Here is a 16,734-nt window from a genome sequence, read left to right on the forward strand (position 1 = left end):
TTTCTTTCTGGAGGAGGTGAAAGTAAATGCATGCATCTGGAGAACAAGAACAGATAATGAACATTAAATATTATATGGATGTAATGTATATAAAGAGAAAAATGTGGGAAAAAACAACATAAAGTGACTTATAAGGTGTTGGACCACCATGAGTCACCAAAACATCTTCAAATGATTCCTTTCCATTAATTCTACAAGTCTCTGTAACTGTTCTGCAGGGATAAATCCTCGTTTCTATATAATACATTCCCTTATTACGTGTTTTGGTGATGGTGGTGCATGGGAGTTCAGTTAAGTTGAAATCTAGTGACTGTGACGGCCCCATTCACATAATTTTCATCCTCATCAAACCATTTCATTTCATGCTCTGTATTCAGCTTTTTCCTACAGTTTGTCACCCATCTGTAAATGTGTGAGCTGGACAGCACTATGGGAGAGATGAGAGATCCAATTTTAGCAAAGGCTGCCCTCTAGTGGTCATATACCGCCTGTTCAGTCTTAAATTGCTCTTGCACTTCACCAAACACTTGCCACAGATTTGACTCTATAATGAACCACTTTTTGCTGGCAGAAGTTTAATTTAATGAGCCTATAACAATTTTCATCTGACCTAAGGCCCTGAATCTTGGTAAATGTTTTTTCACAAATTTTGGAGATCCTGTAATATGGTGAGGTTTTTTTTGTTATTGTCATTTTTGGTCAAACTGTACTAAGCATATCAACAGACTATAATTGGGCCATTTTGAGCATTTTTTAGCATTTTAAAAGTATAACCTTTTTTTGACAAAGAACGACAACTTTTCACAAATTTTGGAGATCCTGTGAAATGGTGTTTTTTTTGTCATTTTTGGTCAAACTGTACTACTATGAGCCCTGCAATAGTCTGGCGACCTGTCCAGGGTGAACCCCGCCTCTCACCCAATGTCAGCTGGGGCTCCAGCCCCCTGCGACCCGATTGCGGATAAACGGTTAAGGATAATAAATGAATGTACTACTATGCGTATCAACAGACTATTATTGGGCCATTTTGAGCATTTTTTGGCATTTTAAAAGTACAACCTTTTTTGACGAAGAACGACACACTATAGTATGACTTTTTTTTCAAATTTTGGAGATCCTGTAATATGGTGTGTTTTTTTCCATTTTGGACAAACTACACTTCTTAACATATCAACAGACTATAATTGGGCCATTTTGAGCATTATTAGGCATTTTAAAACTTGACCTTTTTTGACAAAAAAACGACATGACTTTTTCACAAATTTTGGAGATCCTGTAATATGGTGTTTTTTTTTGTCATTTTTGGTCAAACTGTACTACTAAGCGTATCAACGGACTAATTGGACCATTTTGAGTATTTGACATACTGTAATATGGTGTGTTATTTGATATGTGATATTTTTGAACAAACTATACTCTTATGTTCAATCTGCTCTTCTAAAGCATATTAATGAATTTTTAGACATTTTGAGCATTTTACTTTTTCTACATAGTACACTTTGGTGTTTTCTTTATTTTAGGACCTACCAATATGGGGTACTTTTAAACATATTTCGATCATACTCTACCATTACCTTTATCGACATACTGTTCTAAAACATTTTTTTGCATATTTGGACAAACTATACTACAATATTTTTAATAATCGTTTGAAGACATACTAGTATGTTATGTTTTATGACTCTTATGGCATACTAAACTGTGATCATTTTCTTTTTTGCATACGTATTCTCACATAGACTCAAATCAAAATCCATACTGCGTAGAAATCCTGATCCCTATTAGAAGTGGAAGAGACAAGAAGCATCAAACACTAAATGGTACAGTATCTTGGAAATTTATTATTGTGGGCAACAAAGCGGTTGGCAAACAAGCATTTTTTTTCACTGTCACTAGAAAATGGTTTCCCTTTCTTGTTACAAAACAGTTCAGTCAAGGCCAGGAGAGAAAAAGAATTTATGAAATTCTACAATCTACGAATTAAAGCAAAAGCTCTTCTCAGGGTCTAACAAATCTCAGTTGGATTCAGTAAAAAAGTTCCTGAGTGAGAAGCAAGAGTGGGAGCTTCAGTCATATACAAATTACTTTAATCTGAGTTAAGTTTAACGGCGGGTGCGTTCTCAATGATATTAAACACTGTTCAGATGAAGGGTGATATCTTAGTGCGTATGGCTCTAAGTACAGTACTAAGGCAAAGGAGTGAGATGGGACAACAGTTCAGAAGCCTCTAGAAGACACATTCAAAGAAATGTTTTGTTTAACGTGTGTATCCGTACCTACAAACACTGAAAGAGATGAGAGTATCACAAATAAAAAAACATTCCTGGTGAATTTAAATAAATTAAGGAAGTACAAGGAAATCTGAAATTAGTGTCTATGGCAATTGAGAATTATGTGGACTGTCAGAAAAATATTACAGGCACATGACAACCAGACTCAGCAAACACATGTTGCATGCTTTTCAAGTAAGGGATTGCTGAAAAAGATTAAACTGTAAAATAAGACGAGGAGAGGAAATGTAACTCCTTACTTTCCTCAAAACTAATGGGTCAATTTATTCACAGCACATACTGTTGGGAAATTTTTTACAACAGTTTTTTGTGTGTTTTTATTACAGTAAACATAATCAACCCCTAATGTGTAAAATTTGAATAGTAACAGGAAAATAAACCAATTTGAGTGTCACTAGACCAAACAGTATGTTGTTATACGCGAGGAGAAGGAATTTCATTCACACAGACACAAAACAAGGCCATCAAAAATACAGCTATCAAACCTCTTCATTAAAGTACAGTATCTTATAAAACATCGCATGGTAATACAGTTCAGTAAAATACATTTTTATAAATTTTATCCTAATTGGAAAATTGCAATACAAACAGTATCATGCTTTTCTCTATAGAAGTGCGGCTGGCTTTGAGCAAAGTCACATGCATTGTTTAAGAGGGCACAAATAATTTAGATTGTATCAAGAAAATGTTGACAATCATGAAATCTTTAGACAACAAGTAAATAATACTAACAATGTTGTATCATAAAATAGATACTAGCAACAGCAGCGCTAACGGAGTCTTCTCTAAGCGCACATTGTAACAGAAACAAACCACATCAGAATCACTGTTTTCAGTGGACATACATGTATGTTTATGTCAGAGTACATATGTTTTATCGTGCTTGTCCGTCTGCATGTGGTTACTGCACATTGACAGTGTAGTGTTAGCGTGGTCGTACTGAGATTACACGTTTGGCAAGAACAACTTGGTTCACTCTTTCTTTTACATGGCTGATGTACAGGATCTGTATGCTGGGCTGAGGTTTCCCAAAAACAACTTCCAACGTAAGATCTTAGTCGGTCAAAATGCCATTAGCAAAGGCAATGAACATGAATGTAAACTATCCCTCATTAACAATACTCAAGGTTTATCCAGAGGCACCGTGTGTTGGCCTTGTAAATTCGGACTGGAGGAAGTGCTGACAGCAGCAGTTCTCTTCACAACATGCTTTTGGGAAACCAGGCCGGGCGTGTCTTAACAGGCCTCCTTGGCTTGACTTGGCATCTTGCACATCATCAGGATCTGCTTCAAGGCTTTCTGGACGTCCTCGTCCATCTGACCCTAAAAGCACACAGCGCCACTTTAGTTTACTAACCAAAATAAATACTAGAGCTGTAACGATACACAAGTTCGGTTCATGTCCCTGTTTGGTGTGAGTTTATTACAGCAGAAACAAATTCATAAAGAGCTGTTTCTTTTATTTTGAAAAGACAGTAGTGCAAGTGTCAAAGGCCAAAACCTCTAGCTCGAGACTGAGGGAACATTTTGCCCACTTGTAACTTGGTAAACTATTTTCATTTTATTTTTCACAAAAATCTCAATACAAACATTTTAAACACTGTATGAACAAATGTTTTACCAAAGGGCAATAGATCACAATAAGCTATTAAACTGAAAACCAGATTGTATGCTTTTATGTACAAAATACATAAAGGGCCATCTCACCTAAAAACAAAAAAAAAAAACACTGGTACTGGGATGTAATTGTTTGTAGTGATAATGACAGGTTTCAAACTACTTTCTACCAAAGAAATGATCCCATATGTTGTAGAATATTTTTAAAAAATATTTAAAATATATTTTCACTCCTGTGAGTGCATCAAATACAATTTTATTCACCTTCATCTTATTGGGAAGTAGCAGAAATTGTTTTTCAAAACATTGGCAAATAATAATAATAATAATAATAATAATAATAATAAAACCACAACTATCTGCATGGCTAAATTGCCAAACTAGTAACTAACTATTTTTTTATAATTTTAGGTGAAAACTTGCACACGTATGGCAACTATAATAGATGGATTTACCTGGACAGCATAGAGGAGGTGCATCCTGTAGACTGACACTATCTCATTGTGCTGCTTCTTTGACTCCTACAAAAGAAGAAGAGATAAATACACATATTTTCACCTGTACATTTAAGTAATCAAAGTACAGTGCAGCACTTGTGTGTTCTTACAGCTAGCTGGTACTGTAGTTGTTTGATTTGTTGCTGCAGTGTCTCCAGCTGCTGGGTTTGCTGCTGTCTCTTGGAAGGAGAGCCAGAGGTGTAGGAGAGCTGTGATAGGCTGTTTAAGGCCTCTCTCAGCTTGCCTACTTCCCGGGACAGGTCGTCTATCTGAGAGAGGAAAAGCGCAAAACATGCAGTTAATGAAACAATAACCTTTTTAAAGTTTTTTTCTGTCCTGGATAGACACTACTGAAATGTTGAGTACTACAGTAGTGATAGTACTTCTGCAGCGGCTGCCAGATAATTACTGACCCTCTTGTTCTTCTCTCTCTCTGAGGCGGTGTGGTTCTCCACCAGCTGTTTGAGCTGACAAACACCATCCTGGGACTCAGCAAGCCTGGAGGTCAGTGTCTGGTTCTCCTTCTCCCTGGACATCACCAGTTCCTGCAGGGCCTCACGCTCTGCACGATTCTCCCGTGCCTAATGGGTGGATGGGTAAGTTTTAAGAAATGCATGGTATGGAAGGATAATAAAACGGTCAATAGCTGTGTTTAAAAACACTTGTTTCTGTGGTGATGTCTGGCTAGTTCTATATCCTTTGCATTTGTAATTTGGAACAAGAAATTTTTTCCCCATTTTCCTCATCTCCAGACAGCATGAAACATGGCCGATACTAGCTGACATGAAGGTATGCAAATGTTCCCAATTTAACCGAATTCCTGAAAACCTTTCTCCATTTTTCTCTTGAGACATTTCAACTTTCTATCCTCCTCTGTGGCTCGTCTTTCTGATCACCTTCTGCCATGCATCAGCAGCCTCCAGAGCCATCTCGTCCTGCTTCCTGAGGGCCCCCTGGAGGAGCTGCGTCAGGTGGTTCACCTCGCCCTCCAGTTGCTCTTTTGCGGTCTCGTGCTCCATGCGGGAGACTGAATCTTCTGGGGTGACATCTTTCTCTGCAGTCAACCTTTTTGTGAAAAAGACAAGAATTCAACGGTGACAACTGATGGTTTGTCACTAAAGTCAGCTCATCACAACATTAGGAGGAATAATCACATTAATCACCTTTAAGCCCCCCACACAATAGGTACAAGGTAGAATAAAATAGAAATAATCAAATACTAGTACCTCAAAATTATACATAAACACACTTATTTACATTCCACCAATGCTTTTCTAATTGTTCATATACCATTTCATAAGCCCCACCCTTCAGCATCCAGCTATAGTCTCTTGTAAATCATACAAAGATGCACCTGTCAATGGTTTTCTTCCTCACCTTTTTTGAAGAGCCTCCACCTGTAGGATTTTCTGTTGTAGCTGCTCTTTCAGGGCCTCTGACTCGCTTTCCAACTCTTTGATAGCATTTCCCAGAGATGACATCACCTGTGTGTGGTCGGCGAGGGCCACAGAGCTCTGAGCCTGAGCTTCGGCCTCCTGCTTCAGCAGTGAAATCTGTTCTTGAGCAGCGGACAGCTTCTTCTCTGTCTCAGCGAGCAACGTTTGCAGCTCCTCCACCTTGCTGTTCAGCATCTGGACCTGCTGCTGTTGTTCTGAGGAGGGAGATGACGCTGCACTGGTCTCAGCCAGCTGTTTCTGTGCAGCACTTAGATGACTCTTGGTTTCGCTGTAGGAGTGTGAAAGTTCCAGCAAGCGGCGCTGCAGCCCTGCAATCACCTCATTTAGCTCAGCCTTCATTTCTTCAAAATCTTTGGCTGCAGCTTCAACTGGTACTGTGCCCCTCAGAGCCTCCTGGACAACGACAAGGGACACATTAAAGAGAAAAGGTCAGAAACATGTCATTGGATACAAGAAGTGATATAAGAAAGTAGAAAAGCCGTTTATAAGCCAATTTTTCCTTTTCCGGTTCAAAGGCAATTGTATTTGTTCTCCCGGTGTTCAAATTTAGAGCATTTAACCCTCTTATAGCAGTGAGAGTAACTACAAAGAACACTGCTAACCAGGTGGTCTTGCACAGTCAACATTGCTACAAATTTCCAAATAGCCGTTGTTTTGATAGACTGATCGCATATTGGGAATCTAAATGGTTACTTTCTTGCATGAAAAAAAAAAATTCAGACTCAATAACAGCTTTTTGTTAAGTAATGGATGATGAAGCTGGTGACCCGAAGCGAGATTTAAATATGACTCAGTTTGGAAGGGTTAGACTCGTTTGAACATATTTGAGTCGAAGAGTACTTTTTTGTACTCAGTTGATTTTTTTTTTTTAAAAAGTGATCAAAATCAATGGAACAAAACCAGAGATATAGTCTTGTCACTATATTATGGTCACAGTTTGGAGATTTAGGTGTGCTATGCGTATGTAACCTCAAGCCATTACATTCAAGCAGAGATGATGCCTGGTAAGCTCACTTTTTTCTAACTCAACACCCCCAGATTCATTTACAAAATTATAATCTTCAGCCCCAGCATATCATCTAAAAGTGACTCACTTGAGGCAACTTATCAGATTTGGTGCCACAAAAAACTTAGTTCTGCAAGAGATCTGTACAAGGACTATTATGTGTTAAATGTGTGAAGTTCCCCTTTTAGCCAAGGAAGTGTAGAGAGAAAAAGAGGGCCATAATCACCTGGAGCATCCTGATCTCCTCTTGCGCCTCCTTGTACAGCTCCTCAATCTGTGCAGTCCTATGTTCTTGCTCCTTTACACTCCTCCTTTCCTCCTCCACCCTCCTCAGTGCCTCCTCCAGCTGTCTGATTCGTTGAGCAGCTGTCTCCTGCTCGGATCCTGATTGGACGAGTAAAGCCCTCAGCTGTTTTACTTCATGTTCCAGTGTGGATGGCGTACGTCTCGGGACCTCCTGTTTCTCCATCATCTCACCTCCTCCCCTTACCCTCAGCTCCTCCACCTCCTCCACAGCTTGGTGGTATCTCTCCTGAGTGTCTGTCAGCTTCGCCTGAAGCTCTGCGAGACTCTCCATCAACTCTTCCTCTCTTCCTTTCTCTCTCACGCTTTCGTCCTCCTCTCTTTCTCGCTCAGGTTTCAGTTGGGCCTGAAGCGAGCGGTTCTCCTTCCTGGTTTCTAGCAGTTTCACTTGAACGCTCTCTAGTGCCTGTCTCAACAGTCTGATCTCCTCTTTGCTCCCTCCTTCACCCTCTTCTTCCTCCCGTCTGGCAGAAACACCCTCCACCTGTGGCAGCGACTCAAACTCATCCTGGGTGGAGTGGAAGGAGGAGTTGGAGGCCATGCTGTTTGGACGACTGCTGTCCTTCAGGTCCTCGCTGCCTTGGATGGACGGATGTTTCTGTAAGGGATTGAGAAATAAAAAAGTGTGGTTATTCATTACATTGGGACGACCAAAAAGCTGCAATTTCTCGTTTTTTTTATGTTTAAAAAATAATTATGAATTATTTTCTTTAGCCTATTAATTATCATGAAAATATGCATGAACACCATTTTATTTTGTTGTTATGGCAGAGTGGTTTGTTTCATAATTTTCATCACTGTATTCTATGCTTTTAATCGTTAATTAAAGCACTGAGGTCAACATTTATTGTTTTTAACTGTGCTTTATAAATAAATATGACCTATTCATTGCAGCACTAATAAGTAAATCACTGCATATAACAGAAATATATTTGTGAAAATATGGAATTGTGTGTTACATCATTACGTCCATCATATGTTAATGTGACTTTTTAGTAAATTGATATTCAAAACGCTACATTTGATTATATTTTATTTTTTCTTAGGTTAGATTTAGGTCATAGTTCAATTAGTCTGCAAGTGTCATTTTTCAAGCAAAAGTGAATTTTTCTGACACTGAAATGCTACTTTTACTGATTATTTCAGCAGCTATTATTATATAACTCCATTATTTGTACCTAGCCTTGTTTTATCTTAATAAAAACTACTTCAGAAAAGTCTTCTGGGACTTTTTGCTCTACTTTAGGTTTATATATATGTGTGCGTGTATTTGCTGCCTTTACACTGACTTTGTTCATTCATTGGTTTACTCATAAACATGAATGAATTACATACCTTGAGTTTGCCTGCAAGTTGTTGATTCTCCAAAGTAAGAGCATTAATCTTGGCTTGCAGAGCAGAAACCAGAGCTGCAGATGCTGTAAAACTGTGCTCGACCTGTCAACACATACAGAAAAGCAACTTTAAGGACCACTCACTACCTACTGAAAAACAAAACGAGTTGTGACATGTCTGAAGCTTAGTTAGACCTCCTTCAAGAATGCCCAAGGTGAAAAGGTTCTGCAGTACACAGCTGTCTGTTGTCGGAGTGTAGTATTACATTAACAAAAGCAGTGTTGATTTGAGTTTGAAACAACCAAAAGACTTTAGTTAACTTGTGATACATACAAAAAAAACTAAAAACTAGTTAAAATAGCCACCACCCATATGCATTTATATCTAGTCCAGATGCTTTTGAACTCTCTTCACCCCAAAAAGGAAGCAATTTCAGTTGGATTGGATAAAAGATTCATTTACAGTATGATTCACCAGTAATTATAGTCAATGCATGTGCTGTACAACATTCACTTTGAAAAGTGGAGCATTACACCACAAAGTCTGACGTCATTTACTTACTGTTCGAGTCACCAAACCTGTAAAGTAAAAAACAGTCACTATAGGGTTGCTGAGTCATTAATCACCTTTGTATCCAGTTCGTGACCAGTCACTGACTGCTCCACCGACTGCTTCAGGTCTTCGATTGTCTCCAGCAACATGTTTCTTTCCTCATGAAGCTTTTCAACCTCCTCTCTAAGTATCGTTCCTTTAACCTCATCCTCCTTTGAAAAGAGTAAAAGGAGGAGTGGCGGGAAAGAGGAGTGGGAGGGGAGAAGAGCAAATGATGGACAAGGAGAGGAAAAAATAAAAAGGTGAGACGAAAAGTGAAAAGTTATTAAGTAGAAAAATGTCCACTGGAGTTAAAATATTGTACATTTGATGTCATTCCTGAAACACCTGAGGACTAATTTGCACAAACTTTTATTGAAAAATACCTGTGTATCTTTTTCATCAATTATGTTTGCATTCTACCTACCTAAATAAATACAACAATATGAATATTTGTAAGGTAAGTAGCAACATCATTCTTAATAATAATACCCTTTTACATCTTTTTGGCAATTAATTTATATCATACTGTGACTTTTTGGCTTTTTATAGATTTCAGTTTGAACATAAAATATACTGTCCATACAGCTTTAAAATTTGAACATATGCCAAAAAGTATAATGAAATTATTTTATTCTGTTTTATTCACATTTTAGACAACTTGCTCTTGTGGACCTTTTCAATCCAATCCAGTCTTTTCATATATAAATTGAAGTTACAACATAATATCCTGTATTTATTCTATGGATTCTTATTGCTACTGTATTACACACAGTCAAAGTTTGGGGCTAATTAAGTAACGTATACTTGTAGCAATAAAACAATTGTTTTGAGGTGTGAAAGGCACATTACTGACAAATTCTAGCTTGTGGAATAAAGTCTATTCTGCAATCTATCATGCTTTATATTCAGGTTATTATGTTTGTTATGGTTATGGTTCCATCATCTTTATATTACCTTGTAGTTGAATCTTTTGGGTGTGTCACTCTTGTTGGATCCGGGTGTCCCAGTGGAGGTAAGGATGGAAGGAGAAGATGGTCCAGAACTCTGAAGAAGGGTGACGTTTATTAGTCTACGGATTGTTTTTCCTCATGACATTTGATTTGGTTTTTAAAAGTCAGGATATGTTTCAGAGCAGCTCGACTAAGTCCTAATATAATGACTAAGTGCTAAGGTTATTAGGTACATTTTTAAACTCTAATCTAAAAAAAATAAATAAAAAAAGGTAGATTAGTACATAAATTAAATTAACATACTACATGAGTGAATTACTTTGTTATACTTTGGCAAACCATAAACTTATGAGAGACTGACAGAATTTGAAATCTAATATAACATAAAATGTAAACAGACACATACACGTCTGACGACTCACTTTATGAATATACTGCAGACATGCATTAATACAAAGAGTGGCATAATGATACAAGCAGACAGATAACAGGGAGGCATGCATTTACCTGCAGTGGGCTAATAGGAGGTGGAGGTGCTTTTCGTTTTTTTGGAGTTGTGATCCGTTCATCACTTAGTTTAGCTACTTGATCATGCTGAGGAGCCAGCAAAGAGACAGAAGAGAAGAAAGGCAACGAAGAGAGAAAAAGAAAGGAGGGATTCAGTGCTGGTTAGTAAGAGGAGAGTCAATCAATGAGGGCTACAGCACAACTTAAGTTTTGGTTTTCAGAAATTAGCATTTTAAAGATTTTTTACAAGCTAAGAAATTTGATATTGGCAAATGGGAAAAGCTGATACTAAACTACATTCATTGAGTTGTAGCTACACAAAATAAATTAGACTGATTCTGGCCTCTTTCTCACAATAATTCACCTTGTGGTCAATTAAACTAATTAAGACTCTTCCACTATTAATAGTTGATAGCTTTCAAGATCAGGCATTTTAGTAACTTTGATTTACTGATTGTGAGGACCTCAAGAAAAAGTATTGGAAAATAATACTAGTGTGTTACCTGAGGACTTCTAGGGGACTTTGCATCTGTCGAAGGAGACGGGGAGAACATAAAAAATGGACACACATACACAAATCAATTAGATGTGATAATTATAGCTTGCTTTTTAAATATTTTACATTTTCCTACTACAGGTGATGGTGCATTCCCAGAGCAGAAAGAAAAAGACAGTAGTAACAGGAGAACTCCTCCAGATGGCAGTGTTGACTTTGTGTTGAAACCAGAGCACTGCAACCCTCTACCACACAGAGGTGATACATTGGTTAGAGAGTGTGTGTGTGTGTGTGTGTGTGTGTGTGTGTGTGTGTGTGTGTGTGTGTGTGTGTGTTCATATTGATCATGTTGTGGATCTAAAGACAGCTTATGTTGACTCAACTCCTTAACTCAATAACATTTGCCTTATACATGTACACACACTTGTTTGCACATGTATAAGGCAAATGTTATTAAGATAGTGTAACCACACGCCAACACTCGCCTTCGGTTAACTCAATACTCACACAGTGATGAGTGTGTGTGACTTTGCATATCTTTTACCTGAGGCTTGTTGTCTGTTCATGGCAGCAGTGAGGGCAGTTTTGACCTCAGAGTTGCCCGATAGCTTGGCGTAGTGTGCGACATCGTGGCCTTGTGCATCTACAGCTGACAGATCTGCTCCTCGTTCCACCAAGACTTCAACAACAGACGCAGCGTTGGACTCGCTGGCCAGCATCAAGGCCGTCCTGCATCACAGAAAAGAACAAATATTGATCACCAAATCTGCAATCAGTCATCGCTACTGTCACACATAATTTCCTGTGTGTGTTTTAACTGTGTTTGTACCTGCTGCTGTTGTCAGAAGTGTTGATTTCAGCACCGCAGTCCAGCAAAGTGCTGCAAACCTCAGCATGAGTGTGTTTGGCTGACAACAGCAAAGGGGTGAGCCCGTCCTTTGGGACAAACACATTATGAACATTAGATTTAACTGAAATCATCCTATGGAGGGACCACAAACTAACAAAACGCACCTACATAACTTATCCTGAGTGACATAAGGACGTGGGCCGGGACATGAAGTATGGTAAGTGTCTGTGTGGTGAGAGAAATCTCAAATCCATGTGAAAAAAGGAGTGGATGTCTTCTCAATGAATTTCCCAGCAGATAAATAGCAAAGCCAAAGATGTTCCAATTTCTGGAGTGCTGTAGATTTAAGGAAAATCCCCAATATGATATATTTACAGTTCAAAATAAATGGGCTGACTTTACAGCCCTGAACTTTTGACAATCGAGGCAGTATTTCATGCAACATAACCCCATGGTTGTCACCAGGATTGACAGATCCTAACCCAAAGCATGGCATTTAGCCTAACCTTAAGATCTATGACCTGGAAGGAGCTGCTGCCAGGACATCATCTTCACTAAGATGACAATACAACAGAGCAACCAGGGAATTAAATATTAAACTGTATGAACAGATATTTCCAGAGGTCATTTATATTGTCAAATGTGAAACAAGGGGGAAAATAAATCCAGCGTCATGTCCAACTGGAAAAAAAGAGAGGCAAAAGAATGTCAAGAAACGGTAAAGTGTGTCAGCATAGCTTTGTGTTTTATATTACAAGGCTGCTGCTTCCACACACCACAGAGAACAAAACTATGTTGTGGGTTCCTCTGAGTTCCGCTAAAGACTTTAACAGCCCTGTGTCTGCTCTGCTCAGTCTGTCTTTCTACTGAACTGTTTCTAATCTGGAATATAAATAACAAAAAACTTTTTTTTTCTTCTTTACTTCTTAGGATAATAGATTCAATGTCTTTGTGAAGGAATGTGAGAGCACAGGTGTATAAATGTTTGTCCACACTTGTTATTTGAGTGATGTTCACAACTTGCTGCCATCTTGTCAGTTTAAAGCCAGAATACCAAATTTGGGCAACGAGGTAAAGACTGGGCAGAGCTGACGCAGAGCAGCAACCATCACAGCTGAGTGTGATAATTTGAGAGGCCTGTCAATCAAAGCAAGCACACACAAACACCTCACTGTTTAAAACTTAATACACTCCTAATGGGACAATAATGATCAAAATTGCCCCCAAAACATACAGAGGCGTTGAAATTGGCTCTGGAGGAAAAAAAATGAATTTTAAGCGAGAAGAAGGAAAATCATAATATCTCTATGGTGGTTGCTACTTGATTTAGACTCAGATACATACATCCAGTACATGTCTGTGATTGTGTAACAGCCTTGCGAATGAATATTTAATAAGTACAACATGTGACAGACTATTTTAGAAAGAGCATCTTTTTCCTCCATCTCTGACTCACGAAAAATGACAAGAGTGGAAATGAAAGTGGTAGCTCTATCACTTCATATGCTGTTGAGTAGGCTGCGTTATAGGAAACCACTGGTTCCCAACCTTTTCAGCATGCAGCCCTGTTAAAAAGAAGCCATGTCTATCTGTGACCCCTCTACACATGATGCAAATGCCAGTGAGCTGTGAATCCTTGAAACAAAGAGTGATCAGATTGTTTCACTTTAATATTTTCAGAGGTCTGAAATGTTTGATATGTTTGATAAAATGTTTTTCTTCTTCTTTCATATCCTGTAATGCAACATCCGTACAAGGTACTCCCACGTTGGGAATTGTTGCTAAAAATACCATAGGAAAACCACTAAACTTGTATTTTAGTACTGGGGAAAGTACTGAAACACTCACCAAGCTACGTCCTGGTATGTGGACACCCACTGGACTGGCCTAGAACTGACTCATGCCGGTTTAACTTTTACCGTAAAGCCTAGAATACACACACATAATATCATTTTGTCACGTAGAACACTAGAAGGTGGGGTAGGTCGGTTTTTCCATTGAGCAACAGCCAAATGCATAGTTGCCAGAATTTACAGGCCACATCTGTGAATTGTCTCAAGATTCAAGTTCTATTAGGTAACTGAGAAATATCTTTATTTACGACTGAAAACATAAGGAAGCTTTTACACTATATAATGCCACTGTGTCCGAGCAAATTAAGTTTACATTTACTTCATTTTTCTACAGACATTCTTTTCCCTACAGATATAAGACCTGGCAGCTGTTCCTCTGCTACTTTCTATATATTGCTGTGTGTTTATTTAAGGCAAATATAGATCAGGTATAGGTGGTATTTGTTACAGCCATGATGTTTGCCTGAGGCCAACAAGCTGGCATGTTCTGCTCAGCACAGAAACAGCAATATGTTCCAGGCGACTTTGTGGTTCTCCGTCTATATGTCTGTTAACAGCAGAAAGAGCTGCTCACATCTCACACACATATTTGCATTATGGCTGGAAAAGTAAATGATCTCATTTTGTCATCCAGTCAACAAGATTTTAGCTCCAAAAGCATGCCTGGAAATATTTGGATTGATTCAGAAGAAATGTTTGAGGGAAAAAAGTCTCGTCTGGTCTGCTCCAATTGTAAAGAGGATTTTCAGAAACACTATACAGCTTTTTAAATCCTTACAGCCAGTGGTACAAAGTGGAGGCATGAACTAGTTTCACAAGCCACAACATACAACTTGTCAAAGGCTTTAACAAGCATGAGGCGGCAATAAATTCTAATTAGAAATAAACATTGCATCTTTGCATGTAGGCTATGAGACCACTGTGTGAGACAGAGAGAGAGCGTGTGCGAGTTTATCTCCAACAGGCCAGCTGTGGCGTGATAATAAAAAAGGAAATAAATTGGCAACACATTCTCGTCTCCATTTCTTTTCTCTCACTTGCCCTCTTTTCTATTACACACACACACGCAAAATATCATGCTCACACACCCCAGTTGGGTAAAAACCACAGGCATGGAGCTCCACTGCAATGGAGACCACATGTCTGCGGCTTGAGAGCAGAGTTCCCACAGTACACTGACCCCCTACCTTACAAACATTAATCAATCTTTAAATGGGGGAAGACAAACATGAGGGAATGTCAGTTAATGAGGATCCTTCATATTGTAGATTTACAGCTTTGGAAGACAACAGCATTTAATTAAAAAAAGTATTGTTTTACCGCTGACCCCTAAACAAATTTAAAAAGCAGGGAGGCAGACCAAACCATAACTTAGGTAAGATATTTGACAGCAGATAAACTCAAACAGAACCAAGAGGCAGGCAGATCAAGAGGGGACAAACCGTGATCAACCTTTCTGGAACTAACTCCTCTCTAGAAATAACACAGTAGACAGTAAAATGAATGGGACTGAGTGGAGCATTTCTGTGGTCTTCATCCTGTTTCAGAGCCCCCTGACTATCCTGCCAGGAAAACATCAGCCTGGGAAAGAAATAAAGTGGAAGTAATAATGAGAGTACATACTGCATCTTTTAGGTTGATCGGACTTTTGAGTTCACATAGCAGTTGGACGGTCTGGATGTTCCCACTGGCAGCTGAGGATAAAATAAGAAAGTCAGAAAAAAAGACAAGAAAGTCAGAAAGTCAATTATGTAAAGAAGGCCGCAGTTTGGTCTAGCTCAGTTAGGTTTTAGGATTTTATTTAATGCTGATGTGCTGCAAAATATAGATTTCCCTTGGTCCATGCCATATGCAATGAGATATCCAGAAAATTGGGTTGGTAGTTTCTCCGTCATCAGGTTGACAAATAAACAAACTGAACGGAAAGGATAACCTCCTTGGATTAGGTTAAAAAAAACATACACATATAGGCAGGCTTGTGGTAGCTGCACTACAGTAAAACATGATGCAAATAAGCCATTGCCTCACTTTAAAAGTGCAACATTGATAAACCCCCTACAATAATTTACAGCTGTCAACTAATATCAGCACTGGAACACAAAGTGAAAAGAGCTCCAACATACTCAGTGCAGGCAGACGATGTTGAAACATTATTTTTAGTAGCAGAAAGTGGCCGCTTCATGAAAAAATGATGAAGTCTGTGTCTCATCAGACATGATGGGTTTGAATTAAAACCTGCAAGAGTATCATGGGAACCTTGATTGAACACACTGGCCTGAAACACGTTTAATCACTTAATTCCAAATATGAGAGGATTTCATCCAAATAAAAGCAGAGCTTAAACTTAATCTCACAAGATATTTTCCCACGTCCTTGTCTAAGCAGGCTAATCTTCCATAAAAGCAGTTTTGTTTAATTAACTCTCGGGACACTGAGACACTTACCAGCATGATGCAGAGCAGCCTTTCCTGAGCCGTCTACAGCATCAACAGGACATTTACTCTGCAAACATTAACACATTAGACATGCAAATCAATGGTAAACATGAATTATGAATTTTTAAATACTTTTCAATGCACTTTTTTTGTTAAAGTAGTCATGCAAAACATTTTAGTGCTTGTTATCTGATGAACTACTATAATTAAACGTAGTTCTTTCCAAACTGCAGTGTCTTCTGATAACTTGGTGAATTCTTACACTTCCCTGAATTACTTTTAAAACTGCCATGTGGCTACATTTGTGCCAGAGTATAATGTCAGTGTTAGTTTACTATTGGTGCTTTATATAGATGAAATGTTCATCTAAAACACACTGAAAGTAAACAAAGTTTTTTTCTTTGGAATAAATCACATAATTGCTCACAGGCAACGGAGCGTCATGCTGTTTTTGAGAAAGCTGAATTAAAATATAGTCATTATTATGCAGCATGAACACAATTAGAATAAAGCTACTTTCTAGATTTGAAGAAAAATAGTTAA

General features: G+C 38.4%; 1 protein-coding gene and 1 long non-coding RNA gene across 3 annotated transcripts in view; one reads left to right on the top strand and one right to left on the bottom strand.

The window, feature by feature from the left end:
- Positions 1 to 1,820: 1,820 nt before the first annotated feature.
- Positions 1,821 to 16,734, bottom strand: part of rai14 (retinoic acid induced 14) — a 40,014-nt gene continuing 25,100 nt past the window's right edge. The window contains exons 6-21 of one of the 2 annotated variants that reach the window (XM_059358167.1): positions 16,201 to 16,258; positions 15,380 to 15,450; positions 11,883 to 11,989; positions 11,598 to 11,782; positions 11,061 to 11,086; positions 10,558 to 10,644; positions 10,055 to 10,144; positions 9,133 to 9,270; positions 8,507 to 8,608; positions 7,095 to 7,769; positions 5,783 to 6,255; positions 5,302 to 5,470; positions 4,819 to 4,986; positions 4,516 to 4,674; positions 4,364 to 4,429; positions 1,821 to 3,614 (exon numbers count right to left, since the gene is read on the bottom strand). In XM_059358167.1, coding sequence (XP_059214150.1) covers positions 3,528 to 3,614; positions 4,364 to 4,429; positions 4,516 to 4,674; positions 4,819 to 4,986; positions 5,302 to 5,470; positions 5,783 to 6,255; positions 7,095 to 7,769; positions 8,507 to 8,608; positions 9,133 to 9,270; positions 10,055 to 10,144; positions 10,558 to 10,644; positions 11,061 to 11,086; positions 11,598 to 11,782; positions 11,883 to 11,989; positions 15,380 to 15,450; positions 16,201 to 16,258 — 2,661 coding nt within the window. In that variant the 3' untranslated portion in view covers positions 1,821 to 3,527. The remainder of the gene's footprint in view (positions 3,615 to 4,363; positions 4,430 to 4,515; positions 4,675 to 4,818; positions 4,987 to 5,301; positions 5,471 to 5,782; positions 6,256 to 7,094; positions 7,770 to 8,506; positions 8,609 to 9,132; positions 9,271 to 10,054; positions 10,145 to 10,557; positions 10,645 to 11,060; positions 11,087 to 11,597; positions 11,783 to 11,882; positions 11,990 to 15,379; positions 15,451 to 16,200; positions 16,259 to 16,734) is intronic. The other variant, XM_059358168.1, reaches the window with a different exon arrangement.
- LOC131992556 (uncharacterized) lies at positions 4,848 to 8,402 on the top strand. Its single transcript, XR_009396224.1, has 3 exons — positions 4,848 to 5,001; positions 5,158 to 5,194; positions 7,643 to 8,402. It is a non-coding gene; the product is annotated as an uncharacterized LOC131992556 (long non-coding RNA).

The sequence above is a fragment of the Centropristis striata genome, chromosome 19, assembly GCF_030273125.1.
Source record: "Centropristis striata isolate RG_2023a ecotype Rhode Island chromosome 19, C.striata_1.0, whole genome shotgun sequence".
NCBI lineage: Eukaryota > Metazoa > Chordata > Actinopteri > Perciformes > Serranidae > Centropristis > Centropristis striata.